This window comes from Portunus trituberculatus, chromosome 47, assembly GCF_017591435.1.
Source record: "Portunus trituberculatus isolate SZX2019 chromosome 47, ASM1759143v1, whole genome shotgun sequence".
Classification (NCBI taxonomy): domain Eukaryota; kingdom Metazoa; phylum Arthropoda; class Malacostraca; order Decapoda; family Portunidae; genus Portunus; species Portunus trituberculatus.
Genome location: NC_059301.1, coordinates 14,229,283 through 14,257,253, shown reverse-complemented (window position 1 = coordinate 14,257,253; position 27,971 = coordinate 14,229,283). Strand labels below are relative to the sequence as shown.

The following is a 27,971-nucleotide window of genomic DNA, read 5'->3' as shown; positions in this document are numbered from 1 at the left end:
CTCCTCCTCCTCCTCCTTCTCCTCATTCTCATCCTCCTTCTCCTCCACTGCCCTAACACATCACGGACGACCAGCGCAGTGGGCGGGAGGGATGGTGGGTGTGGGGGGAGGTGGGAGGGGTGTGGACTCTGGGGGGAGGGGGCGGGTGAGACAATCGGGCGAGAGGCGAGGCTCATCACGAGGATAAAAGGAAAAGAACTGCAGGTCCTCCCAGTCTGTCGCGACCCTAAGAGTGATGGCGGCCACGGGTTAGGGCGGGGAGGGTAGCAAGGGAAGGGGGAAGGACAGAAAGAGAGCCAGGTAGGAACGGGTTGGGTAGTGGTAGTGGTGGTGGTGGGAGAAGGGTTATGGGAGAGGCGAGGATGAGGCAGGGAGTGAGTGGGAGAGGGAGAGTGGTAAGGAGAGGCTGTGGTTTTGGTGGCCCTATTGAACCCTCACTTGTTATCTTTCTTTCTCTCTCTTTCTCTCTGTCTGTTCCTCTCCCTCTTCTCTCTTCTCTTCCATCTATCTTTCTTTAATTTTCTTGAAATATGCTCTTATTTTTTTTCTGAATTTTTACTCATCCACTTCCAGGTTAATATTTTTTTTTTAACTTCCCATTACTCATTATTTTCTCTTTACTTCTTGCGTTCTGTTTTCTTTAATTTATTTATAACACTCCCATCCTACGCTTTTTTTTATATGAATTCTATGCTTTTGCTTACCTACACTTAATAACCTTCTTCATATTCCTTCTATCTCTCCTTTTCTTTCCCTTCATATATACTTTATCACTCTTAAAATCTTTCCCATCCTTTGATATCTTTACCGAATTCTACTTACAGTTTTATTCACTCATAACTTGGACTTGATGGTCGTCGCGTGTTCCTAATGTTCGTCTGTTTTCGTCGTGGCCGCCCAAGCTGCATCGGGCTAGCCAAAGCGAGAGAAAAGTCCAGTAAACGTCTGGTATTGCTATGTCTGTCTGTGATCAAGGAAAATACTCGGGTCTCCAAGGTTCTCTCGGATCAAATAGCGTCTTAGCGCCACTTTTTTCCACGGTGTTTTTCTTCTCAAGTCGCAAAGCTCGGATAAGCAGGAAGTGCAGGTGGGCTGTGGTATGCTCCAGGTGACTTTTTGTATTTAGTATCTAATGCATATCAGCTTAAATGTATCATATTTTTTTCTGTGTGTATTATGTGTGTTCTTATTGTTGTAGTTGCTGCTTTTTCTCGCTTTCTCTTCTGTGACTGTAAATTCGTATTTTATCTGTATAATCTTTGCCTATTAGTTTGTCTGTTTTTCTGCCTATTTGTATGTGTCTATGTCCGTCTATCTGTCTTTCTCATTTTTTCTTTCTAATTGTCTGTCTATGTGTGTGAAATGATTAAAGCGATGACAAAATTAAAAAGAACACACACATGTAGCCAGCCACCCATCCATCCACATCCACCCACCCACCCACCCACCCACACACACACACACACACACACACACACACACACACACACACACACACACACACACACACACACACACACACACACACACAGAGGTGGCGCTGGTTATCAGTTCTATTCTCACCCACATAGCAGAAGGTCCTGTCCCTCCACACCTCCAGGGACACAAACACACTTTTCCCCTGCCGGTGCGCTCCTCTCTGTGGACGCTGGCGAGGCAGTAGGGGGCACTGGGGCGGACAGGCCTAACTCTCGGCACGGTAGCTTCCAGATCGCCGATAACTGGGCTCACATTCTTCCATTATTGATTTTCATGTGATTTAGTGCCTGGCTTGGCAGTGAAAGTAGGTGAAAGGGGACTGCTCATTATTTTCCTTAACCTTTGTGTAATTCCGTTTTTTTTGTGTGTGTATGTGCGTTTGTATGTGTGTATGTATGCATGTATGGCTTTCTGGAGTGTGATTATTGTGTTTTCCTTATTTTGTTTCTGGTTTTCATTTCTTCTGCTTCAGTTGTTCTCATTTCTGCTTTGTGTTCCTATTTTTTTTTTTTACTTTTTTTATATTTATTTAGTATATGCTTGGTTTGTAATGGCTTAGCTCTCTCTCTCTCTCTCTCTCTCTCTCTCTCTCTCTCTCTCTCTCTCTCTCTCTCTCTCTCTCTCTCTCTCTCTCTCTCTCTCTCTCTCTCTCTCTCTCTCTCTCTCTCTCTCTCTCTCTCTCTCTCTCTCTCTCTCTCTCTCTCTCTCTCTCTCTCTCTCTCTCTCTCTCTCTCTCTCTCTCTCTCTCTCTCTTCTCTAAAGCTTGTTCTTACTTGATTTATCTATTTCCTTTATCAGAATTATCCTTTTTGTGTATCCATGGAATGTTTTTTCTTTTCTCTCTTTTTTTTCTCTCTCTCTCGTTTCCTTCCCCTACATTCTTTCTTTGTCTTCTCTTGTCACCCTTTGTCCCTCCTGCTGTCCCTTAATTCCATTTCCACACACCTTCCCTATCCACACATTGTTATTTCACTTGTTCTCCACTTTTATTGTATCGCAGAAAGTTGTCATCTTATACCAATCACTTCCTTACCATTCATTGTCACTATTGTCTTTACGCTCTTACAATGTCCTCATATATAAAACAGAACTCTTCGCCTCGCACCGCTCCGCTATAAGGACCTACTCCCTTCTCAACTGGAAAGGTCGCATAAAAAAAAAAGCAGAAACGAAACGCATATCAGGGAATCTGGTTCACTAGTTCAGTATTTGACACTTGGCAGGCGTGGTTGAAGTAAGACGATATGCTACCTCATTTTTATCGTTGTTGTTGGGTCCGTTATGTAGGTACTTCTGACGTTCTCTCTCTCTCTCTCTCTCTCTCTCTCTCTCTCTCTCTCTCTCTCTCTCTCTCTCTCTCTCTCTCTCTCTCTCTCTCTCTCTCTCTCTCTCTCTCTCTCTCTCTCTCTCTCTCTCTCTCTCTCTCTCTCTCTCTCTCTCTCTCTCTCTCTCTCTCTCTCTCTCTCTCTCTCTCTCTCATCATGTATCTTTATCTATAATATTATTCCTTTTTCAAGTATTGGTGATTCCCTATAGTTATTTGGATTACTATCTGGTTTGCATTGAAACTTCCTGAACTTGTATTGGAATACGATATGTACACCAGTCTTACGTGAATTGTTTTTGTGTTGTGTGGCCACGTTAAGCAGTATATTAATCATCTATTGAGAGTAAATGTATATAAATGTATTTGAGAAGTGTTTGTTGGAAGTAGAGGATGGGCAGGAAGGAGGAGGAGGAAGAAAAGGAGGAGGAGGAGGAGGAGGAAGAGGAGGAGGAAGAGTAGGAGTAGGAGTAGGAGTAGGAGGAGGAGGAGGAGGGGATAGCTATCAGTTCATACAGGCTCTGCTGCCGCTGCTGACACGGGCTTCGCTCACTCACCCTTCCTCAAATTCTGAAAATTGACGATGTTTCTCATATATCCAAATGAATGAAACTTTTTTTCCAATTTATTATCCTTTTCTTGCATGTATTATTATTATTATTATTATTATTATTATTATTATTATTATTATTATTATTATCATTATCATCATCATCATCATCATCATCATCATCATCATTATCATCATCATCATCATCAACATCTTTATCATCACCAGCACAACACTGCCATCACCACTACCCCCACCACTTTAATCACTTCTTTCAACATCATTATCATTGTAAATATTATCACCAGTATTTCACCACCTCAGTCACCCCCACCACCACCACCACCAGTGACGGAGATTAGCGGGGAGTGCGGGAGAGAGAGGTGGTCGGGGCAGGAATGGGCTGGTGGCTGGCGACGTGGGTCCGTGATACTATCTCCGTCAGTAGTGTTTCCGTGTTCGTAGCGGCTCCTGGTAACGTGATACACGAGCCGCGGCGCCGGGCAGGGACGCGGTTGGTGATTAAGGAAAGGACTGGTTGCGAAGTGGAGGTAGAAAAAAAAAATTATGGAAATATGTAAGCTAAAGTGGAAAGGAAAGACGATTCTACATACACAGGAACAATATTGAAATGTAAAGGAAACACACTCCATAAGAAAAAAAAAAAATTGACGGAAAAGAGAAAAAAAAGGTGGAATTTTTTTCATTCACTTCAGAAAAAAAATTCCAGCAAGAGATTTTTTTATTACCTAACGGCAAATAATTAGGGTGCTCGGTGGATTCGTGTGCCTCTTGATAAACGAGTGAGGCGGATAACGAGGTGCGAGGGGTGGGGGGAGAGTTAGGGGAAGCAGGCGGCCGATTGACAGGTGGTGATGGAGGAGCCAGGGAGCTGTGAGGCCTCTCCATCAGATAGCAGGAAAAGCTGTCAAAGGCTCATTGTTTCCAGCCTTGAGGTCTAATGGCGCGTGTGTAAGGCTTTCTCAAAGGACAAGAACACAACCCCTCCCTTCAAATTCCTGGTTTCTCTCTCTCTCTCTCTCTCTCTCTCTCTCTCTCTCTCTCTCTCTCTCTCTCTCTCTCTCTCTCTCTCTCTCTCTCTCTCTCTCTCTCTCTCTCTCTCGAATAAAATACACCCACTTCTCTCATTGTGAAGTTGAACACGAGACACAATGAAGCCAGCAGTGAGTGGTCAGTCCCTATTGCCTCGCGCCGCCCGTTCCGCACACACCGCCATCCTCTCAGCATAAGCACGACCAACAGATAGATTCCTCACACCTCCCGCGGCACACTCACTTCCTGGGTGGTGGAGCGAACGCCTGCCTGTAACGCCGACGAGAGGCGTTGAAGAGAGAGAACCCCAGTATTGGACTGACTGACTGGCTGATCCGGAATGGATGGCCGGCCGGCGGACTGAATGGCTGAGGGAAAGACTGCATAATGACTGCATGACTGGCCGGATGAATGACTGATTGACTGTCCAGCTGGGTACGGAGAAGTGAGGAGTGGGGGTGGGTGGGGGCAGGGATGGGGCACCTCTCACACCGCCGAGGTTCTTTGATTCCTGCCGACACCCGCACCGCCTCATCTCCATAATGGCGTCGGTTACGAGTCTTGGGTAAACTATAGGAGGGGCGGGGCGGGGCGGGGCGGAGCGCTCACGGCAGCATTGTGAGACGGATGAGCGCTCGCGATGACGTCAGGCGATACAATGAACGGAGGCAAATGTTTTCTCTTGTAATTCAATTAGGAGACTTACGAGGCCAAGAGAGGTGAGCCATAACTCTGCTGGGCCTGCGAGGAGCTCCGTCCGCCGCTGAGACCGTCCAGGAATTTAGATAAGCCGTGTGAGGGAGTGGCGTTGTGTTTCGGTGTACATTCTCTTGATGGCCGAAGATTTTGAACGTAAGGAGGGAATTCAAGACGGCGGGCCGCTGTTAAAGGGCCAGGCTTGTGTGTCACATTAGGCTGTGGGCGTGGAGGCGAGGCAAGTCTGGAAACACTGAGAATGTACAGAGAGAGAGAGAGAGAGAGAGAGAGAGAGAGAGAGAGGGTAAAAGCACAAGTTTTGCTCACACTCCAGACTCGAGCCTTTTCTCGGCCACCATCCTCCTCCCTCTCATCCTCTCCTGAACGCATCTCCACCGCCCCTGTTATTATCGTCCTCCTCCTCCCCCTCCTTCCCTCCCCAGCCGGCTCCTCCCCTGTCCCCGGGTCGCCTGAACAACCTCTCCCCTTTCCCACGCAGTCTCCACAACTTCTCCATAACTGTGCGAGGAAATAAAACTTATGGAAATTGCATTGATTTTGCAGACAGCAGCGCGTGTACTCGTTTTGTTATTGTGATTCTTTTGCGGTTTAATTGTAAGTGTGAGGCAATTCTGTAAGTGGCAGCGAAATTGTGTGTGTGTGTGTGTGTGTGTGTGTGTGTGTGTGTGTGTGTGTGTGTGTGTGTGTGTGTGTGTGTGTGTGTGTGTGTGTGTGTGTGTGTGTGTGTGTGTGTGTGTGTGTGCAGATCTCCTGTTTCCTTGCTAGTCTGTGTGTTTAGTCTATGCTTACTTGCCTGTCTGTTTGACCGTCTGTCTGTCTCTTGTTGTACGTCTCCCTCTCTCTCTCTCTCTCTCTCTCTCTCTCTCTCTCTCTCTCTCTCTCTCTATATATATATATATATATATATATATATATATATATATATATATATATATATATATATATATATATATATATATATATATATATATATATACCCATGCATAACTCTGCGGTTTGGTCACGCCTGTCCCCGCAGTGCAAGAGGGAAAGGTCCGAGCAGACTCACAAATGCCATACACTGGAGGACTGAAAAACAAAGTGAGACTAAGACAAGCATTCAAGTTGCTATGGAGATCATTTTCAGGAATTTTATTGATGTGAATTGTGCTTTATTGCAATGTGGTAAGAGAGGTATCGGGTTATTTATTGACAATGCATTCCCTCCCTAGAAGTTACTTGTGGTCCGAACAATAGTTTTATGGAAACTCTGCGATATGGAAAAGAAGGGTATTATAGATGTAACTGCAGTGCGTGGTGGCTAAACTGACGGCGCCTCTACCCCACTTACGAGGAGGTGTGTCCAGTACATGTCTCCGTGGTCGCTCGAAGGACATTCTCTATGTGTCAAAATTTTGTATTGTACTGTTGCTTTTGATGTTATCTAGTGAAATCCAGTGTGTCGTGAACCCGCAGTGGTGAAGTGGTGATGTAATCCTGGATAGCTGTGTGACCCTTCAGTGATTGTCTTATTTTTAAATAGTCTGCGGAGTACACTATTCCTGTATCGTCCGTCAGCCGTCAGTACAAAGCCACCGTCGTTATCTGCTACCTCCGCACTACTCACTGCTCACACACATTACCGGCGTCATTTCTTTCAATCACTTCCTTTCGGAGCCGTCACCTTCCCCCCTCAGCCCATCACACCTCGCCCCGCCTCCCGCCCTTCCTCCCCGCACACACCGTCACCTGATGGATGCCCCGAGACTCAGCCACATGTAGGTCAGTCAATGAACCAAGAAGGACTCCCATTACCGGAAAAGGCGTTCCTTGATTGGCGGAGTGTGTTGGTGAGGCTGGCTCATATATTAGTAATTTGTCGGGCGATATTTGCATAGGAGCGAGGTTGGCATGGCTCACCATATATGTTGGGACTAGCATTACGCCTCTGGACCCCCGCCCGATCGCGTCAAACCCAGTGTAGACGGTCTGTTGTCGCCGCCGGCCTGGCATTTCAGCTGCCCCGCTAACCTCTACCTCCACCTACGTGTTCGTCCTTTCTGCCGTGTGGTGCTGTGCCAGTGTTTGTTTCTTTGTTATAAAGTGAGAAGTTTTTTTTCGTGCGCGTGAGTGTGTGTGTGTGTGTGTGTGTGTGTGTGTGTGTGTGTGTGGGTGTGTGTGTGTCTTTCGAATACATAAATACTAAGAAAGGACACACACACACACACACACACACACACACACACACACACACACACACACACACACACACACACACATGTAATTTTCTTCAGGCAGTGTCAGTAGGCCTCCGTGCCGTCACACACGTCACAGGCCCTCAAGACCTTGTGGTTCAAAACGCCCCTCAGCTTCTCTAGAACGCCGGTCACGCAGCGGCGGTTTGCGTCAAGGACACCCGCTGGAGGAGGTCTGAGGGAGCTGGCGGGAGGCAATGGCAGCGGCTCACTACGTCTGCTTACTGACGATCGAACCTAACCGGACTTTGTCAGATTTATATAAAGTTAAATCATCTCAAGAAATACGATCCGATGTCATTTTTTCGCTTTGCTTCTGTCCAGCGTCCCCCGCCGCCTTGCCTCAGCTTCCTGTACAATATTTTAGGAGGTCAGGTTTCCAGGTTCCCATCACCTTCAACATAAACACACACTTAATGCTTCATCACCCCATCACCAACCCTTCTCTTCCTTCCTCTTCACTTTTCTCCTCCACCTCCTGCTCCTCCACCTACTACCTACCCTCCTTTCTCCTTACGTCACCTCCCTCCATACCTTCCCTCCCCTTTCCTTGACCCTCTAACCTCTCACCTCCCTCAGTTCTGGACCTTCACCTCTTCTATAATTAAAATCTAACTCAAACCTGATTATGAATGAGAGATTACCTGGACTCTCGCATCCGTATATGTCCGCTGCTTTTTTGCCGATGAATGGCGGTCTGTGTGTGGACGTGTGAGCCATCCTCGTTTTTTCTACTGTTAATCTGTGGCCTTTACAGATGTGAGGCATTAATGGTACGTCTACGTGATGCCGCTAATGGGAAGGGACAGGCTCTCAATGGATCACTTGTTATTTTTTCTCTCTCTCTCTCTCTCTCTTCCGCTGTTGTTAATTAGGAAAAAAGATAATAAGGTATTGTCTTAGGCGTCTTGTTAATTTTGCGTCCGCGCGTGCTGGTGTGTGTGTGTGTGTGTGTGTGTGTGTGTGTGTGTGTGTGTGTGTGTGTGTGTGTGTGATTGGCACTCTTTCTCCTTAAAAAATAAAAGTGAATATAAAAAAAAAAAATATTATGAGACTGCAGGTGAGATTCGGGAGATTAGATTCACCTGAGGGAGAGGAGGAGGAGGAGGAGGAGGAGGAGGATGAAGTCATTTGGAGTGAAGGTGAGAGAAAGAGAGGTTGAGGAGTGAGAAGGGGAAGGCGGAAGGGGTGAGGGATGCGGGATGAAGAGAGGCAGGGAGGTGGGGGCGTTACGGGGCGGGGCGGGGCGGGGTGGTCTCCCCAAACAACGCTCTCAACTCCACGTTATTAAATTTATGTGGGCGATAAATCCTCCATAAGGCCTGTAATTGACACTTAATATCACCCCTTCTTGCGGCCTTCCCTCTACAGGTCAGGCCTCTTTCCCACCTTATCCGCCAAACACACACTCCCCTCCTCCTCGTCCTCCTCCTCTCCCTTCTCATCCTCCCCTCCTCCCACACGTCTGCCTGCTAACTCTCTCCATCTTCATCCATACCTCGACACTCCATCCTTCCCTTACCAGGTCCCTATTTTTTATTTTTTGGCCCCTTCATACACTTTCCCCCTCTTCATCACGGCCCTCTCCTCCCCTCATCATTCCTCCGCCCATAACTTCTCATCCCTTGAATATTAACTCCCCACCTCTCTGTACTTAGAGCGCCTCTCTCCCCTATGTTTTCCTTCCCCCATACCTAAATTTCTCATTGCGGTTCCTCTTCTTTTTTTTTTAGTGCAAGTCTTGATCTCATTCTCATAGTCTGTGTGTGTGTGTGTGTGTGTGTGTGTGTGTGTGTGTGTGTGTGTAGGGAATGGTTTCTTTTTGAGGGGTTTGGTTTATTTTTGTGTATCTGTCTGTGTCCGTCTCTCCAAGAACAGCAAATTGTCTGTCTTTCTTTCTTTTTTCTTGTAATTCTTTTATGTGTCGATTTTTTTATGCATTCATACTTTCCCGCCTTTTTCTGCCTATTTTCTGCTCTCTCTCTCTCTTTTTAATTGCCTATCTCTCTCTCTCTCTCTCTCTCTCTCTCTCTCTCTCTCTCTCTCTCTCTCTCTCTCTCTCTCTCTCTCTCTCTCTCTCTCTCTCTCTCTCTCTCTCTCTCTCTCTCTCTCTCTCTCTCTCCTGCTCAGAGAATGAAGGGAAGGAATGAAGGAAGCCAAAGCGACGTCTGGGAGGACCATAGATTCACATCTTAGTGCCTCATGAGCTGTCAATATAAAAGGAAAGATATGACCCACCACGTGAACCGGCGCTCCAACACTGAACCCTGGGCGTGTGGAGGACGAGCCAGTGAGTGAGGAGAGAGAGAAGATAGCGACTGGGCGAAGGATAAAGTGTCGAGTGGGAGAAGAATGAATGAGCGTTAAGGAATGAGTCTGAGGGATGGATATGGAAGGTGATGCCGGAGAAAATAAAGGATGACTGAGTGAGTGAGGAGAATATGGAGTGAAAGTGTCGAGGAAGAGAAGAATAAATGAACGAAATGGAGTGAAGGGTGTGAGAGTTCAATATGGAAAGACAAGTGAGATGAAAAGAAGACACTGCGAGGAAGATGGAGTAGAATTAGATATCGAGTGGTTATAGGGATGAGTGGGGGAAGGAGGGAGTGTGTGTGGGATAGATAAAGCGATGGGAGGGGAGAGGAGAGACCGAGTTGGGGGGAGAGACAGAGAGGCAGACAGTGAGTGGGAAGAGGTCAAAGGTGTGAGACCAGGAGACCAGTCGGGCTGTAGACGAGTACGAGATGGTGAGGCGGTGTAGCGGTGTAGGCGTGAGTCGAAACCTCCGGGCGGCTGATTTTTTTTGCTTCTCCATCTCCCTTCCCTGTTCTCATCCTTCCCCTTCTTCCTCTTCCCCTCCCTCTGCTCGTCCCCTTACCCCATCTCACCTCTCCCCTTCATCTCCCATTTATCATACTAATGTGCGAGTCAGACGAAGTAATTAATAATGATGATACTGGTGGATGTCCGGAGAGCCACGCACGGCCATCAGTAACGTGGAGAAGGCGGGGGACCAGGGAAGGGGCAGTTGGTGGTGATGGTGGTGGAAGTGGTGGTGGGACGGCGAGAGGGTGTGAAGGGTGAGGGTGAGAGAAGGTATGGAGAAATACCTAGCTACGTTACTTATGCAAGCCAGGAGTTTGAAGCGAGGTCAATAAGGACACGTTTTTATATCAGTAGTACTTTGTGTGGCGGCAAGAGGTATAGAAAGGTGCATCACACGCTTCACAGAGCACCGCATTGTTGTCTTTTAAGTCCGAGGGGGCTGAGAGAAGCGTCGTGGACGTGAACTGAGCCAAGTCGTGCAGTTTGATGATACGTGTGCTCCCTCAAGTTCCAGGCATAGATTTCCATCTGGCGCGCTTCACTAGTCACGGCACCAGAGGAATGGAGGAAGACCTGGACCACCTAACAGTCATATTTCCGGCCTGGCCCGGTGATCCTATGACAAAAGACCCCTTAAATCTATCATTACTGGGATGCATTTTTACCATGAGTTTTGGTCCTGAAAAGACGGTTTTATTGAAGTTAGAAAGGGTCTATGGAGGTTAGAAGATTAATGGCCAGAATCTTCACTATTTCAATCCCACGTAAGTTTTTGAATATGTATAAAATCACTAAATAATAAGCAGAATGAATATGAAAACGCGTCATGGTACTGAAGGAATAAGTCTTTGTTGAATCGTCATTATTTTAAGTTTTATTCGTAGGGGAAAAAATTAATAATAGAATTAATAATACATGAAAATCTTTAAACCTGTCACACCGATAAGCAAGACTAATGACAACTTTACTCGCTCAATATCAGCTAATTTAATCATGGTTAATTTATCACGTGTTGTTGTTTTATCTTTTTTAGAGGAATGTTGTGCGTAAACTGATAGTACGGGAGATTTACTTAGATAGGAATTTACGATACGTGTTAGGATGGGAGAAGGAGATGGTAATGTATTCGTAAGTTCTGCCTACAAGCTTGTCAGTCTCACAGCTACATCTCACGTCTACCTCTACATCCCCTCAGCTTGTCATGCCTCGCAGTACTGCAATCAATCATCCCTCCGCTGCATCTGTTACCTGCTCCTCTTGCCACTTGTCCTCCCCCATTCACATTTTTCATTTTTCTTGATTTATGTGTGGTAGAAATATCAGTTTATTTTTTCATTAGTGTTAAATTTTCATTCCTTTTCATTATATTTTTTACTTTCACTTGTTATTGTTTCCACGTTTCACATTTTTAAACTACACCTGTCAGTACTTTTTGAATAGACAGATTGTTGTGCTAATTATTGTCTAACTCATTATTTCTCTTTCCTCTTTACAAATTTGTGTTATATAGTAGCTCTAGTATCATTCATATATCATTGTAGCATCATGTGTCGTTTACCACCAATATGTGTCGTGGTATGTATTCTTTCTTCCTATCTATTCCGTCCTCTCCCACACCCACACGACCTCCACAGCAACGCAAACAGCTCCCTCATCCCCACGTTCCCTCAGCTGACACTCGCTCACCCCTACACCCTTTGCCCTCCCTCATCTGTCACGGTGCTTCACTTCCTCATCTCTTACACTCTTCATCTTCCTCACCTTCGCGAGCTTGTCCCCATCGCCCTCCCTCCTTCCAGCTATCTCCTCCACCGTCCCAAGCAGACACTTATTATCTCTAGCCCCTTTGTCATCCCCGTCTGAGTGAGACAAATGAGTGATGTGCTTCATCAATTTGCAGGAAGATGCCAACCCTTACGCCGGCCCCACCCAGCCCATCACCAAAGTAAGTGCGTGCGTGTGTGTGTGTGTGTGTGTGTGTGTGTGTGTGTGTGTGTGTGTGTGTGTGTGTGTGTGTGTGTGTGTGAGTATGTGTGTGTATGTGTGTGTAAATCAAGCAATAGTAGCGTCAATAATACGTGATAAGAGTAGTACTAAAAGCAGCAGCAGTAATAACAGTAGTAGTAGTAGTAGTAGTAGTAGTAGTAGTAGTAGTGGTAGTTATCGTTTTTATAGACCAGATAATAGTAACAGTAGTATCAACAGAAATAGTCAAGTATGGATAAGTGAGAGGAGTAAAGTATGCACATAAGGCAAAGCGTTATCGATGTTGCGGCCATGCATGTTGCTACACAGTTTTGGTTTGGTCAGATAATTTCATCTCATGCTGGTCATGATTGTAACGAACACCTTTAAAGTGAATGTCTTCTGAAATTACAGTCAGCTTCAAACAGTTCTCAGAAGCGGTGTAACGTTGAGATCCTTTGCGATGCTTTGGTCGCGCACCATTAACCATGTATTGACATTGATGTTAATGATTATGACTTCAGCGGCTTGTCTTCCTGGGTAGGGATTTTTTATTAAGTTTATTAAGCTCACTGTCAGACACCTGCTAACACACATGACACCTGGTTATATCAGTCAGCATTCTCAACATTGCTGCTGCTAAGAAAGCAGGGACATAACAAAATTGACAAAGAAAAAAAGTGATAGATATGGATCGATGTCTCACTGTCTGCCTGTCTGTTTGCTTGCGTGTTGGTAGCTGTCAGTGTATCTAAAACAGTGTCGATGGAAATTACTTGCTATCACGGAGCAGCCGGTGTGCCCCGCCTGAAGCATCACTCATCAGCGGCAGCGATCATCGTGTCTCTGGCAGGCCACACACCTCAAGCAAACCATCATCAGAACTGAGCCACCTGCGGTAAGAAGTGAGCCACCTTCCGCTGGCAGTGAGCCAGCTGCGTTTCTGAGCCTCGTATTGCTGCCAGGAATCGTAGACAAGCGCTCGCAAAGCAGTGACCACAGACGCCACATGTGGCCGCAGAGCAGAGCCGCGCGCCACCGCAGAGCACCACGGTACGAGTGTTAGGTGTCCGCCGAGGTCGAGTTATTGCTTGCTCTCTCTCTCTCTCTCTCTCTCTCTCTCTCTCTCTCTCTCTCTCTCTCTCTCTCTCTCTCTCTCTCTCTCTCTCTTTCTTTCTCTCCTCAGCGTTGTCCTTTGTTTATATATTTCAGTTTCCCTCCATCACACCATCCTTGATGCTCCACTTTCTCTCGCACTGTGTTCTCTGTCCCACTCCCCACCTCCTCCCGCCCCGCGCCGCCCCGCCCCGCCCCGCGAGGACTACCAGTTCCCCAGCGATTCCACACTGACCGCAGGTGATCTATATTCAAGGAAACCCGAGCCTTCAAGTGGAATCTGGGTGTGTCGACTTAATGGCGACCGCAACGCTAATTCTCCTCGCTCCTCTAATTCCTCTCCTCCGTCTTGATCTTTTCCACCTTCTTCTTTTAAATTTACCTTAGTTTTATGGCATATCAGTTCCTTTGTATATTTTGCTTTTAAGTACTCTTCATGTATATTCCTCCTCCTCTTTCTCCTCTGCTCCTCCCTCTCCTCCTCCTCTTCTCAATCGCAATAGTAATAATATAGTGTTTTTTTTTTCTCTCTCTTTTTTTTCTGTCATCCTCATTTCTCTCTCTCTCTCTCTCTCTCTCTCTCTCTTTCTTCATTCTTTTATCTCCTCTAAAAAAACATATCTTAAGTATCATGCTCAGGTTCATGCCGGGTTTTGTCTGCCAACTTTCTCCCACTTGCCTCTTCCTCGACCTGAATATCCCACCTTCCCTTAATTTTTCCTCTTATCTTTATTCCTCGTTTTCCATTTTTTGTGTGGATTTTTTTTCTCATTATTATCATTCTTATAGGTTTTGCTTTTCATTTTTTGCTCCTCTATTTCCTCGTCACTTTACTTGAGCCTCTTTTAAGTGTCGTGTGGATGTCGTGTCGTGTCGTGTCGGTTGTTGTTGGGTTCGTATTTGCGTGCTATAAAGAAGACTAATGCTTCATCGAGTGACCGTGCTAAGAAGGAACCCATTTAGTCACCTGATACCTGTCTCGTACTCTACATACCATCACCGCTTCCATAATTAGCCCTGCCTTACCTGCCTCATCTCACACATCGCTCCTTGAATTTCACCAGACCTGTCATTCACTTTCACCTTTAGTCTTCTCTTCATTCACTTTTAATCAGTTTGCTCTAGTTTTCACAACCCAATATAACTAGTTTATCTTGGACCAACCTGTATATTCACCTTCCCTCTCCCATCTCTCCCTCTATCCGCCCCTCTCCCTCTCCCTGGCCCACCTCGACGCCACGCAATCATCAGCGGCAGGTGCGGTGGCGGCGACATCGGAGACAGTGGCCAGCAGAAAGCGAGGCCGCCGGGAGTCTCGGATGCTTTCCTCTGGTCTGGTTGAGGTCGATCGAGTGTCACGGTAGACCTTCTCTTCCTCCGCCTCTGTGTCTGTCTCCCTCTCCTCTCCCTCCTCCTGTCCTCTCCTCACGTTATCCTTTACTCCGCTTCCTCCATTTCCTCTTTTTTTTTTTTTGTCTTTACGTTAGAGAAAAGAGATTTGATTCCTAATGATCAAATATACCAGTTCAGGAAAGTAAAAATAGGTACACTACGCGAATGTTTCCCAATTTCATACGTCTTACCTTGAGTCACACCAATCACAGAGTCTGTATCCTGTAAACCTTGCCATTTCCACGCGTGTTATTTTCACGTTGTTCCTGACTCTGCCTGCGAGAGAAACTATGTAATGCAGGGTGGCTTGCGTGCTTCCCGTGACCGCCGCTCCGCCGGGTGTCGTATTACCTGGCCAGGTGAGCCTCGCCACCTGCCGCACGACCGCCAACAGGCACTCAAGAAGGGTAAGGGCTGGAGGAGGGAGGGAGGGAGGGGAGGAAAGAGGAGAAACATCCCTGCCCCTGTCCTCTTCACCTCCATGTCTTTACGTCTTCACGGATCACTTCTTGCGTTATTCGAGCGTGACATCCTTTGAAGTCCTCCACCTCTTGACTCGCACCCACTCACTCACCCTCCCTCTCCCCCTCCCGTCCTTGTCCGCGGCCCCTTCCCCGTCCCTGCTCCCCTAGGTGGCCCTCATTCATGCCTCCTCCCTCTCCCTCCCGTTCTCCCTGCCTCCTACACAGGGTCAACAAGGGCGGGGCACAGGGGTGGGGCGCGAGCTAAGCAGGACTAACCTCATCAGAGCGTTTAATGGTTACTCCTTTGAGGGACGTTTTGAGGCGCTTGTGTGTGTGTGTGTGTGTGTGTGTGTGTGTGTGTGTGTGTGTGTGTGTGTGTGTGTGTGTGTGTGTGTGTGTGTGTCCTCGCCCCGCCTCAGTCCTTCGAACCCGCGTGAACTCAGTCCTCTTCTCAGAAAGACTAGAATACGGAATTGTTCGTACGTTTTTCCATGTCTGTGTCTTCTTTTGTACACTTGAAAGGGAAAAAATAGTATAGCCAATTATATTTTTTCCCTTTGAGTGATTATTTTTTTTCAAGTATTCTCATAGGAAGTTTTGAGAAGATAGTGTCCCCCTACCGCCACCACCATCACCACCACCACGACCTCCCTCCTCCCGTGATGTCTTCCTCAGTGCGGGTTTGAGGATAATGGAGCGCGGGTCTTATACGCCTCTTTAAGCACAATGGCTTTGGTCATTAGTGTGGATGGACTGAGCCTTTCCCCCCCCGCCCTTTTTTCTCTCTTTCTTCCACTGATTTAATTTTACAGCCAACATATATTAAACGGAAAAAAAAATGCGATATTTTTTACTCAGAAGAATGGGAGTGTGTGGGGTAATGTTAAGGGAGCAACACACACACACACACACACACACACACACACACACACACACACACACACACACACACACACACACACACACACACACACACACACACACACACACACACACACACATACACCTAATAACCTGTTTTCTTCTCTTCTATTTCCTCCTCCAATATATATTTTTCCCCCAATTTTCCGACTCTCCTTGCAAGTTGGATAATGTTTTCCCTTGCTTTGCCCACGCGTCTCCGCTTTGGTCCCTCGCTTGCCCCTCATAGATTTCCAGTATTTGTGGTTGTTCATTTTTCACCCTCATTGTTCTGTTCAAGTGTCAAGGAGTGCATGGGGTATGAAAAACGCGCTGATCTTCTCTCCATTGTTAATCTTGTTGTAAAGAAATAGGTGAAAAGAAAACGTGTATTTCTCAGACTCTTGTTAAAAATTATGGATCTTCTTTCTGTGTCTTAGTATTCTCTCTCTCCTCTTCTATTCTCTTCTTTTCTCTCGTCTCTCTTCCCGCCCTCTCGCCGCCTCCGTTCGTCCGTTCCCGCCCCGTTACCGCTGGCCGGGAAGGCTGCGGCGGGTCACTGACAAATATGGAGGCGAAGCGGTGGTTCCTGTCCGTCAGGTTGTCGAGGCCCGTGTGCTATGGTTGTCGCGGGGTCGATGTGGTGTTGAGGTGTTGGGGAAAGTCATTTAGAGGTGCGTGGCGGTGACTGGTGTGGTGCTTGTGTTGGCGATGCAAGTGGCGCCAAGATTTCTCGAGTTTTCTTTCCCAGTTTTATTTTGGCGAGAGGTTCAAAGGTGCGTGTGGCTGATTTTGGTTGCGGGGAATACAGGGGGAGTTAGAAGTCAGTTAGCCAGGCCGTTTTGTTCATTAAATTATCGTGTTAAGTATAGGTGCAATGTTTTTCTTAGCGCTTTTAACGTGATGAAAGGAGTTTACATGCAATTTATGTGGTGGTGGTGGTGGTGGTGGCGGTGGCGTGAGGGGGATAAGTAGTAAGTCGTTTTATAAATTAATTCCCGACATAAGTATATATGATATGAGTCTTAGATTGCATTACCGCCTGATAAACAAGGTGATAAAAGCGTCTCGTTGATACATCCAGTCTCTATTCAGCTCAGTGGGACGGGAGGTGTGTGTGTGTGTGTGTGTGTGTGTGAGTTGTGTGTGTGTGTGTGTGTGAGATGGTAGCGGCTTCCATTACTTGCGTTATGAGTGTTAGGACCCAAACCTGCCTACCTTGAGTGCTCGACTGCCTATTAATGAGAAGAGAGGGAGTGGCGAGCAGGATTTATTCTAGTGATACATGCGAACAGTGAAACCTGAATGCGGGATGATGATGATGATGATGATGAGAGAGAGAGAGAGAGAGAGAGAGAGAGAGAGAGAGAGAGAGAGAGAGAGAGAGAGAGAGAGAGAGAGAGAGAGAGAGAGAGAGAGAGAGAGAGAGAGAGAGAGAGAGAGAGTTACGTAAATACACACACACACACACACACACACACAGGTCAAAAAGCACTTTCCGGTGTCGGGGAGATAAACTGGCTTTACCGTAACAGAGAATGTCTAATCCCAGTCTAGGAGAGGAAGAGGAATGCTGAAAGAAAGAAAAAAAGAGAAAAAGAAGAAGAAAAAAAAAAAGCACAGCCCCACCCACTCGTCCACTCCTCTTTCGTCCTTTCTGGCGCGGCTTGGAAACGTTAGAAGTGAGTACACATCACACACACACACACACACACACACACACACACACACACCTTACTATGTCCGTACATACTATTTTTTTCTTTTTTCTTTTATCATGCAGTACACTTTTGACTTTTTTTCATTCACCTCGTCCTGCCTTTTAAGCCTCATCATAATTTGCTTCACTCATTCACTCACACACTCACCCACTCATTCACTCACTCACTCACTCACTCACTCACTCACGTTCTCTACTGTTTTGAGATAGTATAGAGAAGGGGATCAGGAAAGAGAAGGAGGAAGGAATTAAGAGAAGGGAAGGAAAAGAAAGGGAAAAGGAAGAAGAAGAATACTAGAAAGAAGAAAGAGGAAGAAGAAAGAGAAGGGGAAGGGGAAGGAGGCAAGAGCTAGCGAAGGAACACTACACGTTGTTCATCCGCTTGGACACGACGTATTCCTTTCCTCCGAGAGTGAATTATCTTTTCCTAATCCGATGCCCGAGAGCGTGGGTCATTACGGTGTCGGGGAGGGCGGCAGGCTTGTCGGGTGTGGCGGCGGTCGGGGGTTCGGAAATGTTCGCGGTTTAAGGCGGGCTGGTGAGGGGGAGATAGGGAGTGGGAGGGATGATCGCGGTGGTGGTGGTGGTGGTGGTGGTGGTGGTGGTGGATGGTAAAAACTTGATTGTTGTAAACTTTTAATGTGATGAACTGCGAAGGTGTGTGTTGAGAGAGAGAGAGAGAGAGAGAGAGAGAGAGAGAGAGAGGTGTAGAAAAGAAGGTAAGGAAAGAGTGAATGAAAAAAATGTCAAAAGAATAAAAAAAGAAGCAAGAAATCAGATAATAACATAAAGAAATAAGAATAGCCCTTAAGGAGAGAGAGAGAGAGAGAGAGAGAGAGAGAGAGGAGGGGGGGGAAGCACGCGGCCGCCATTCACCTTAACTGGATTATCATGTGCAATTGGCCCACAGCAGCGGGTGGCGGTGCGTAGGTGGGTCCGTCCCTCCTCCCCCCTCCCCCTCAATCACTGTCTCCCTCACTCACGCATCTTTCCTCACCATCTTGTCTCTCTCTCTCTCTCTCTCTCTCTCTCTCTCTCTCTCTCTCTCTCGATGCTTCCCACACTTCATCATTCTTTCTCACTCTCTCTCTCACGCTCAATCTCGACCTACTGTATCTCTCACTCCCTTTCATCTTGCGTCACTCCTTCCCTTTATCTCGTATCTCACGCTCGTTGTCTGTGTGAGTCGTGCGTACGTGTGTCAGACCCACAAGTACCACGACGCTTGGTCTTGTTTTATCTTCTCTCGGAGTGTCTCTTTTAGCCTACATGCGTTAAGTCGTCTGAAGTGTAGCGTAGTGTATAGTATAGGTAGTGCACGTGTGTTAAATCCATAAGTATACGTCTCTCTCTCTCTCTCTCTCTCTCTCTCTCTCTCTCTCTCTCTCTCTCTCTCTCTCTCTCTCTCTCTCTCTCTCTCTCTCTCTCTCATATGATATCTCTCCGCGCAGCATATCAAGTGGTCGACGATTCATTCTAAAATTTCGAAGATGAATTCCGTATCAGTTTGTGCCGTGATGGGGCCGGGGTGTGAGGGCGTGTGGGCTCGGCTGCAATTATTACGGTGCTCAGGCGGCAGACTCAGTGGAGAGACTGTAAATGAAAGCCGTGAAGCACCTCTCGTGACCCGTTGTGTCCTGTGGCGGGTGGGACCATGAGGCGGTGCGGCGGGAAAGCGAGAGAGAGAGAGAGAGAGAGAGAGAGAGAGAGAGAGAGAGGGGAAAAAAATACAGAGGATTTAGTGAGACAGTGTAGTTTCAGAGGAAAGTAATGGGAATGTTGAGTCTTTAATTAGAGGGAGATTAAAGGTGTTAATACGAGCAGGAGGAGCAGCAGGCAGGTTAGGAGAAAGGTATCACAGCAGCCTCACAGAAAACCAGTGGGAATGGTGAACTCTTGACTCTGGAGGAGAAATGAAAAAGATGCTGGTACAAGTAAAAGGTGCAGTAAAGGAAGGTAATTACGCACGACACACGCATTCCAGCAAGGAGGGGCGAGATTAAGATAGCCAGTCCGTGACCCAGATCTTCACTGCAGTTCCCTCCTCACCCCGGCTCCTCCCCGCCCCTTCCAATGTAGACTTTCCCTAACAAGAGTAGGCTGGTATATAGATCTTTAAGCATATCGGGGTATTCAGTAGCCAATTTTACCCTTGGATTGATAGCAGTACTCAGAATATTTTGACATAGATATATTTCGGTGGTGAGCATTGGTGTGAAGGCAGCGAAGAGTGTGGTAATGTGTTCAGTGTATGTGTGCTGTCTGACTGACTCACGTATCACTCAAATTCACACGCGTTCACTGTTTTATCGCACCGAAATACGCCATTTCTTCGGATTTCATATGCGTGGCAGGATAATTCGCTTGTGTTATTGACTGTTCATTTATCTGTCCTTGGTTTTAATGTACGCCAGGACATCAGGAAGCGCACATGAACCACGGTCATCTCAGATATCCACACACTTGTTCCTCGCTGGTCCACACATTACCACCTAGAGGCTTGCTTAGGAAAGAGACCCCACAAAGACACCGCGCCACAGGACAGCCGGTGAGTGAGTAAAGGTGTGTAAAACAAGACCTTGGAGACGTGCAGAGCGGCTATGTGTCACTAGGCGTAGACACACACGCGTAGCCTATCCTCTTCCTTCTTTTATTTCACCTCCTCACCTTCTCCTTTCTCTTTAGTTTAACCTCCTGATGTTGACATGTCTTCTGCTCCCTCCTCCTCCTCCTCTTCCTCCTCCTCCTGATAGCAATATGTCGTCTACCCTCCGCTCCTCCCCTCCTCTACTCCTCTGCTCCTCCACCCAGCACTCCTCCCTTCCTCTTTGGCATTTTTCCCATAACACTGGATTGGCCACACCAGAGTCCCCTGCCAGGCACACCAGGGAGGTCACAGGTCACGTGGGGTCACCGAGACACAATTGTTCGCTTACAGAAGAGGCAGCGGGATCCATACTCTTTTTTTTACATTTAATTCTTTCTCATTTAAGGCAATACTTTTTTTTTCTACCACAGTCGTTTCGTGCGTCGCTTTCGTAAGTATGTATTATTTGGTGGTGGTCATTCATAACGTATAATTTCTTTACGCCTTATATGTTTATCCTGTTACTTGTTATTTTTTCTTCTTCTTTTCTTACATTTCTCTGTGTTTACTGTCGCTATTGCATTGGTTACCTTTACCTCACACACACACACACACACACACACACACACACACACACACACACACACACACACACACACACACACACACACACACACACACACACACACACACACACACACACGCACGCACAGACACCCACACACACACCTGTTGTATAATTCATTGTATATATCCTGCTTGCCCATATCCCTTGCCCTCGTGTATTGCCGTGCCTTGCCTATCACTCCTCCCTTATCGCCCTCCTATCGTGAGAAGCCTCTTAAGGACCCCTATGTCTGTTTACTGCTCCATTGTGTTCCGTAGGCCCTGGTCCCTCGCGTCCCCTCCCGCCACGATGCGTCCGTAAGAGGAACAGAGTGGTGTCTTATCTACGACTTGAGAGAGGAATATGGAAACACACTTGCGATTGACGAATCTGAGATCATTATTGATATATGTTAATATTACGGATAGAGAGAGGTAATAGAAAGGAAAGGAGAAGAATTAGAGAGTGGAAACGGAGGCGGAAAGGAGAATAATAGTGCAACGGATAGAGAAAAGTAATAGAGAGGAGAACAGATAAAAAAAAAAAGTTACACAGAAGATAAATTGAAAGCACGGTATACCATAAATGAGAGGAATAAAAAGATTAAGGTATATAAGTGTTCTGAATACCAATGTGGAGTAGAGGGGAGGGATGGAGCTGTTACAGGTGGTGGTGGCGAAAGAGAGGAAGGTCAGGTGAGATACTCAGGAGGTGGCAGGGAATGTATGGGGATGCTTAAAGAGAGACGGAGATCAGCGGGTTGAGGTTACCACGGAGAATATGTAGGGAATGTATAGAAAGTTATGAAGAATGTTTGAAAATAGTTTATGAAGATAGAAACAGTACGTGTAGAGAGAGAGAGAGAGAGAGAGAGAGAGAGAGAGAGAGAGAGAGAGAGAGAGAGAGAGAGAGAGCATACATTATTCAAGCATAAATGAGAGTGGTCGGAGAGAGAATAGAAAGGTGGGAGGGTGGGAGGCATGGCAGAGTGAGGAGAGGAGGTGGGAGAAGAGGGAGCTGAGTGCCAACTGATAACACAAACCTATAAGGAATATGACATTAACTCCCCCGAAGCTTTTCTCAATAGAGGCGTGTGGGAGAACCACTGGGGCGCCTCTGTGTCCCTGCCAGCCAGCCAGCCAGAGAGAGAGAGAGAGAGAGAGAGAGAGAGAGAGAGAGAGAGAGAGAGAGAGAGAGTATAAATGAGTTCTTTAAAGTAGATTTTCCTTTTTATCTTCATGAACATTCAATTTACAATAAAAAATTAAATGACCAGTGAAAAATTAAATAAAGTTACGTTAGGTTAAGTTAGGAAAGGTTTTTGGTCAAGTTTCTTTAGGTTAGGCTGGGAAAAGAGAGAGAGAGAGAGAGAGAGAGAGAGAGAGAGAGAGAGAGAGAGAGAGAGAGAGAGAGAGAGAGAGAGAGAGAGAGAGAGGATTACTTACTTACTACCCATGCAACACCGGCTTTATTTTATTTACTACATTATATTATTTCATTTTATGGTGGTCGTGATATGTAAACTACCGAGTCTTCCTTTTCATGCCGCGACCACCAAAGGACATTAACCAAAATTAAAGGGGATTATTTTCGTCCAGTATCCAAGGCAAGGTGAGGAGCCCGCCGGGTATGGAGGAGGAGGGGAGAGAGGGAGTGAAAGAGAGGGAGACGTAAGGAGGTGAGGGAAGATGGTGGAAGGGGAGGGGAAGGGAGGGTGGCTGTGTGCCGTGTAAATAGCCAATCAAAGAGTTTGTTGACATTTAAAGTGAAAAGGTGAAGTAGAATTTCCTCTTTTGCTGCGTTTATGTGCGTCTCCGTTACTCCACCCTTATTTGAGAGGATCACGGCTTCTCTCTCTCTCTCTCTCTCTCTCTCTCTCTCTCTCTCTCTCTCTCTCTCTCTCTCTCTCTCTCTCTCTCTCTCTCTCTCTGGGGAAAGCTGGCCAAGGGCAACATTAAACGTATAAAAAAACGCCCACTAATTTGCTAGTTCCATTGCAGGTCCGAGAGAATTAACCCAAAAAAATAAATAAATGCATGTCTCTTTGCGTATTGTTGTCATCTGTCGTGTGTGTGTATGTGTGTGTGTGTGTGTGTGTGTGTGTGTGTGTGTGTGTGTGTGTGTGTGTGTGTGTGTGTGTGTGTGTGTGTGTGTGTGTGTGTGTGTGTGTGTGTGTGCATTAACTTATTTACTCATTTGTATTATTACGGAATTTATTCAAGCACCTTATTTGCGATTTTTTCCTTTTTTTTTTTCTCTCCTGACCCAAATTATCATATCTTACTTCAATTTATAGGAACGAGTATTGTTTGCCCAGACCAGTGCTTCCTTGGGTGATGAATTCCGCTGATAAGTTGTTACTCGCTTTCCAAAACCATATTTCAGAACGTCCTTATCTCCTGCCGGTGTCTCGATAAGGGTGTGTGTGTGTGTGTGTGTGGGTGTGTGGATGGGTGGGTGTAAAGTTCTGAATACTTCCTTACTTCTTCCTCCTTCTTGTCCTCACCTTTATTTCTCCTCCCCTTCTCCTTTTTCTGGGTCGTTGGTTGGGCCGCCCCGCTCACAACACTACACCACCTCACCTGATGAGCTACAAAGTTTATGACAGCACTTATGTAGGTCAAGGAATCATCAGGAATACCGCACCACCACAGCCCACCTCCATCTAGAACTCACACACTCTCTCTCTCTCTCTCTCTCCCATTCCTCTCGTAATCCACTTTCCCTCCCTATCACCTCCTGCGGCGTCCCTTACCCAGCCACCGCCCCCTGCCCGCTCTGAAAGACAGGTAGGGGTTAGCGTGAAGACGAGACCTGTCACTTATTCGCTCCTCCTAGATCTATGAGAATCAGGGAAGATGTGGGAAGGCTTATGCTCTCTCTCTCTCTCTCTCTCTCTCTCTCTCTCTCTCTCTCTCTCTCTCTCTCTATTTCTCATTTTCACCCAGTTTTGTAATTTTCTTCCGCCCCCACTGCCTCCCTCCCTGTCCCTCCTTCACTGACATATTAGGTAGACGGTTCACTTGCCAAATCACCTGTTCGAGTACCCAGGTTCTCCTCGTATGTAAATGTGGGTGTTGCGCGATCCGTGGCCCGGGTGAGGGGAAGGGAGGGAGGGATGAAGGGAGGTAGACGAGGGGCAGGCCGTCGTGGGGCCAACATATACGAAAGGCCTTGGTCATTTGCTCGTATACACACTCAAACACACACACACACACACACACACACACACACACACACACACACACACACACACACACACACACACACACACACACACACACACACACTAACACGCACGTTATTTACGCAAGCACGTATGCACAGAGAGAGAGAGAGAGAGAGAGAGAGAGAGAGAGAGAGAGAGAGAGAATAAAAACGTATTTCAAGAAAAGTCTGACCAAACTGCATTGACAGTCCTGACGTCACTTATATTATTATTTTAAGTGCAGTATTTCTTTGCTGTTCGTTCGTTCACCAGAGATGGAAAAGAGAGAGAAAAAAGTTTGCAGTACTATCGGTATTTATTCGAAATACATTTTCATCGAAATTTAAGAGAATTCTATAAATTTAAGAGAATTTTTCCTGATACACGCTATGAGAAAACGTGTACCCGTAGTACATGTTGCCAATACCTGCTTCGAGATACGACAGCGATTTTTGTGTAATATAAAGTTCATTAAATGTAACCTAAGTGTCTTCCGTTAATGGCTGGAGAGACAAGATGGAGTCTGTGAGAAGCCTGTTAATTAGGTATCAGTAAAATAAAGAACCATCAGTGTGTGTACCGCCGTGAATACTGACCACCAGGCAGGTGGGCGGCGCGTCCCCAGCAGGCGGGTGGCTGCTGCCCGGCGAGGTCGCGGGTCGCGGTGGAACACGACGTGCTGCACAGGATTATTACCAGACTACACAACACAAAATTTAAGTGCTTGATATTTTTTCCTGTTCAGAAAGTGAGAAGAGGCGTCACGTGCCTGCCGTCAGTCCTCCACGATGGCGAGCGTCTACCCCTCCTTCCCACACCACCCTGCTCTCGTCCCCACACACGCCTGCCTCACGCCTGCCGCGTGGTGGGCGCGGCGGGGCCTGCGGGGACAAACCTCCGCTTACAATCAGATGCCGTTAAGCATCTATAATGACGGGTTGCGGGTAATTAGGGTCCAAAATGATCTTCTTAATGTCCGACCCGCCCTCACGACCCTCAGATTGTGTGGTGGTGTTTTTGAGTGGCTGGTGTGCTGTTTGTGGCTTTGATGCTCTATTGCTGCATCTGCTGTTGTTGCTGCTTGCTGCTGCTGCTGCTATTGTTGCTTTTGTTGTAGAGATGGTCTTTGCAGATAGTCGTGTGGGAAAAGGTGATATCAAGGATAATAGATGATGGCGGTAGGAGCGATAATGGTTTTGGAAAGTATGATAGCCAACCATAGGGCCAGGCTGCTCCACGCGGCATGTTGGGCTTGTGTGGAGCCATTAAGCAGCCGTGATGAGGCAGAGGCCACTGCGCTATACGTTATACAGGTCACCTTCCTGGGTACTCTCACCTGCTGGTTGGGAGAGGTGGATGAACACCTGCCGCTGTCTGGGTGTCAGCTCACTGGGGTCTGTGTTTACACTTGGTTTAGACGTTGGCAGCAAATCGGCAGACATCAACACCAGTCACCACCACCACAGCGCAGTGATAGCTTATTAGGTAGATTTTTATTACGATGGTGGTGATACTTGCGGTAGTGGTGGTGGTGATGGCGGCGGGTCACAAGACTCACTCCCCTCAGGACTTGCTCATGCATTAATGTTGTCTGATGAAAATGAAAATGTTAAATCATATTTGTTAAGCACACTGCAGCTTCTCACCTCACCGTCTAAATAGCTTTGTCTCATCTCAGGAATGTCTCTCTCCCTCTCCTCTCCTACCTGCATCCGGCTTCTGCACCACTCCAGTGTATGCGTATATAGTAACTGTAGACCATCTTGTGTTTTTTTTCCTCTTCTTTATTATGATCACTTTTTTCTTCGTTACTTTCACCTTTTTTTGGTTGTCGTGAAATTGTTGTTTTATGTCCACGACTAACAGACGCCACTGAGAGCGACTACCACTTCCAGGGTTTAAAGTCGTGAAACTTCTTACTTTTACTAATTGTTCCCTTCGTACAGGTGTGTATGTGGGGGATGGGGAAGGTACATGTGCACCTGATTACACACACACACACACACACACACACACACACACACACACACACACACACACACACACACACACACACACACACACACACACACACACACACACTTAAGAGTCAGTACATCCAGTAAACATCAAACTCACATCTCCAAAACAAAAATTGAAATAGCTTCTTGAGATCCTTCGAATCGCCACGTTAATTTTCTTTTTATACTCCTCTCGTTAATGTTAAAACATCATAAAATATTTCAGAGATTGTTTCCCATATTTAAATAAAAAAAAAACTAACTAAGAATAATAAGTTGAACTGAAGGGAAGACATAACCTCTGAGCAACGATGTGTCTTATGATACAAGTAATAATAATCTATAATAGTCTACCCTAATCACTATGCACTCATTTTCTTTATTATTATCCGTGCATTTTCTCCGTGGCGTCAGGGAAAGGGGAGTAAAATATCGGCGGTCATTAGTTGGAGTTGTTTACACGCAATATCACCAGGCCGGCCTTGTGTGGGCAGATGCATCACCCGCTATCCTTCATCACAGCCGCGACACACTGCTCGACATGGCAACCCGGCAGCCAGCCAGCCAGCCAGCCCACCGCGAGGCACCGCTCACCTTGTGTTCAGACATGTTTTGCTTTTTTCCAATCAATCAATCAACGAGAGAGTGATCTAATGTCTGCAGGAACAAGTATTAGATGTAATAGAGTTAGCATATTTCTTTTCTTTCTCTTACTTTGTTGTTTTACGTCACCTAATGTTTCAGTCCTGTCTTATATAGCACAGACAATTTAGAAACTATTAACAATGAGGTAGCAAAAGAAAAGAAACAGTTATCTGAAGAAAGACTGGAAATTGTTGGAGTGTAAAGCGAGTACACTTATTATTTTTCTTTCGTTTTATATTTATTTTCTTCTCTCTCTCCTTAATAGCAGTGTACTAAGCCGTGCATTGCTCCCTTTCCCGGCGTGGCCTAGGCAGCTCACAGACAAGAGAAAAGAAGCAACATTTTTTTTCTCTCTTTTATTTTTTTCTTACATAACGGAACTCAGGTGAATGAAGTACCTATAAATCTTAGCGAAGAATGACAGCACTGGACTTGTTCATGTCGTGTCTGATTAGTAATGTACTTGCTTATCTACTTATTCATTCACTCAGTCATTCATTCATTCATACATACACTTGTTTATTCTGTGCGTGTGCGTGTGTATGTATGTGTGTGTGTGTGTGTGTGTGTGTGTGTGTGTGTGTGTGTGTGTGTGTGTGTGTGTGTGTGTGTGAGACCTTCCAGGAATACATGCACTAAAAGATCAAATACACTGCTTTAGTCATGCTCTCAATACCTAAACGACATGAAGAGAATTCCTAAAACATCGTTAGGAAATGCAGAGATTAACGAAGGCACACATGAGACTGGTACTACATCCATATAGGAGAGAACGTATGTGCGTGGGCGAGATCAGGAACACACTCACGTAGAAGGCAGAAATGGAACAGATATCATATTTGACTTGGCTTTTCTCTCCTCACTGCTGCCCTTGTGCCCTGCCTCTCCGTCACCCCTCGCCCCGCCATCACCTCTGCCTCGCTCACTGCAACAGGATGTGAAGGAAAGTGAAAGAATACAACATCCAGGAAACCGAATATGGATAAGTGGAAGGCTAAGTATAATAATAGTAATGATATATTGTCTTGAGTATGTGAAAATTGCAGGCATGTGAAAGGTGAACATTTGCTTTGCTGCGGTACAAAGTAAAAAAAAAAATTAATCAAATAATGGAATGAAGGAAAAGTTGAGGGAAAAAATGATATAGAGATGTTAACCGAATTAGTGATCTTTGTTACTTTTTT

At 46.3% G+C, this 27,971-nt stretch overlaps 1 protein-coding gene across 6 annotated transcripts in view; it reads left to right on the top strand.

Moving 5' to 3' along the window:
* LOC123520741 (knirps-related protein-like) overlaps positions 1–27,971 on the top strand; it is a 104,051-nt gene that overhangs the window by 55,780 nt on the left and 20,300 nt on the right. For 4 of the 6 annotated variants that reach the window (XM_045283305.1, XM_045283303.1, XM_045283300.1 and 1 more), the window contains exon 2: positions 12,084–12,128. Coding sequence is in view for 2 of the 6 variants with exons in the window: in XM_045283300.1 (XP_045139235.1) it covers positions 12,084–12,128 (45 nt within the window). In the remaining 4 variants the exon portion in view is untranslated. Of the gene's footprint in view, positions 1–9,520; positions 9,648–12,083; positions 12,129–27,971 lie in introns of those variants that run through there. The other 2 variants (XM_045283302.1, XM_045283304.1) reach the window with 2 other exon arrangements.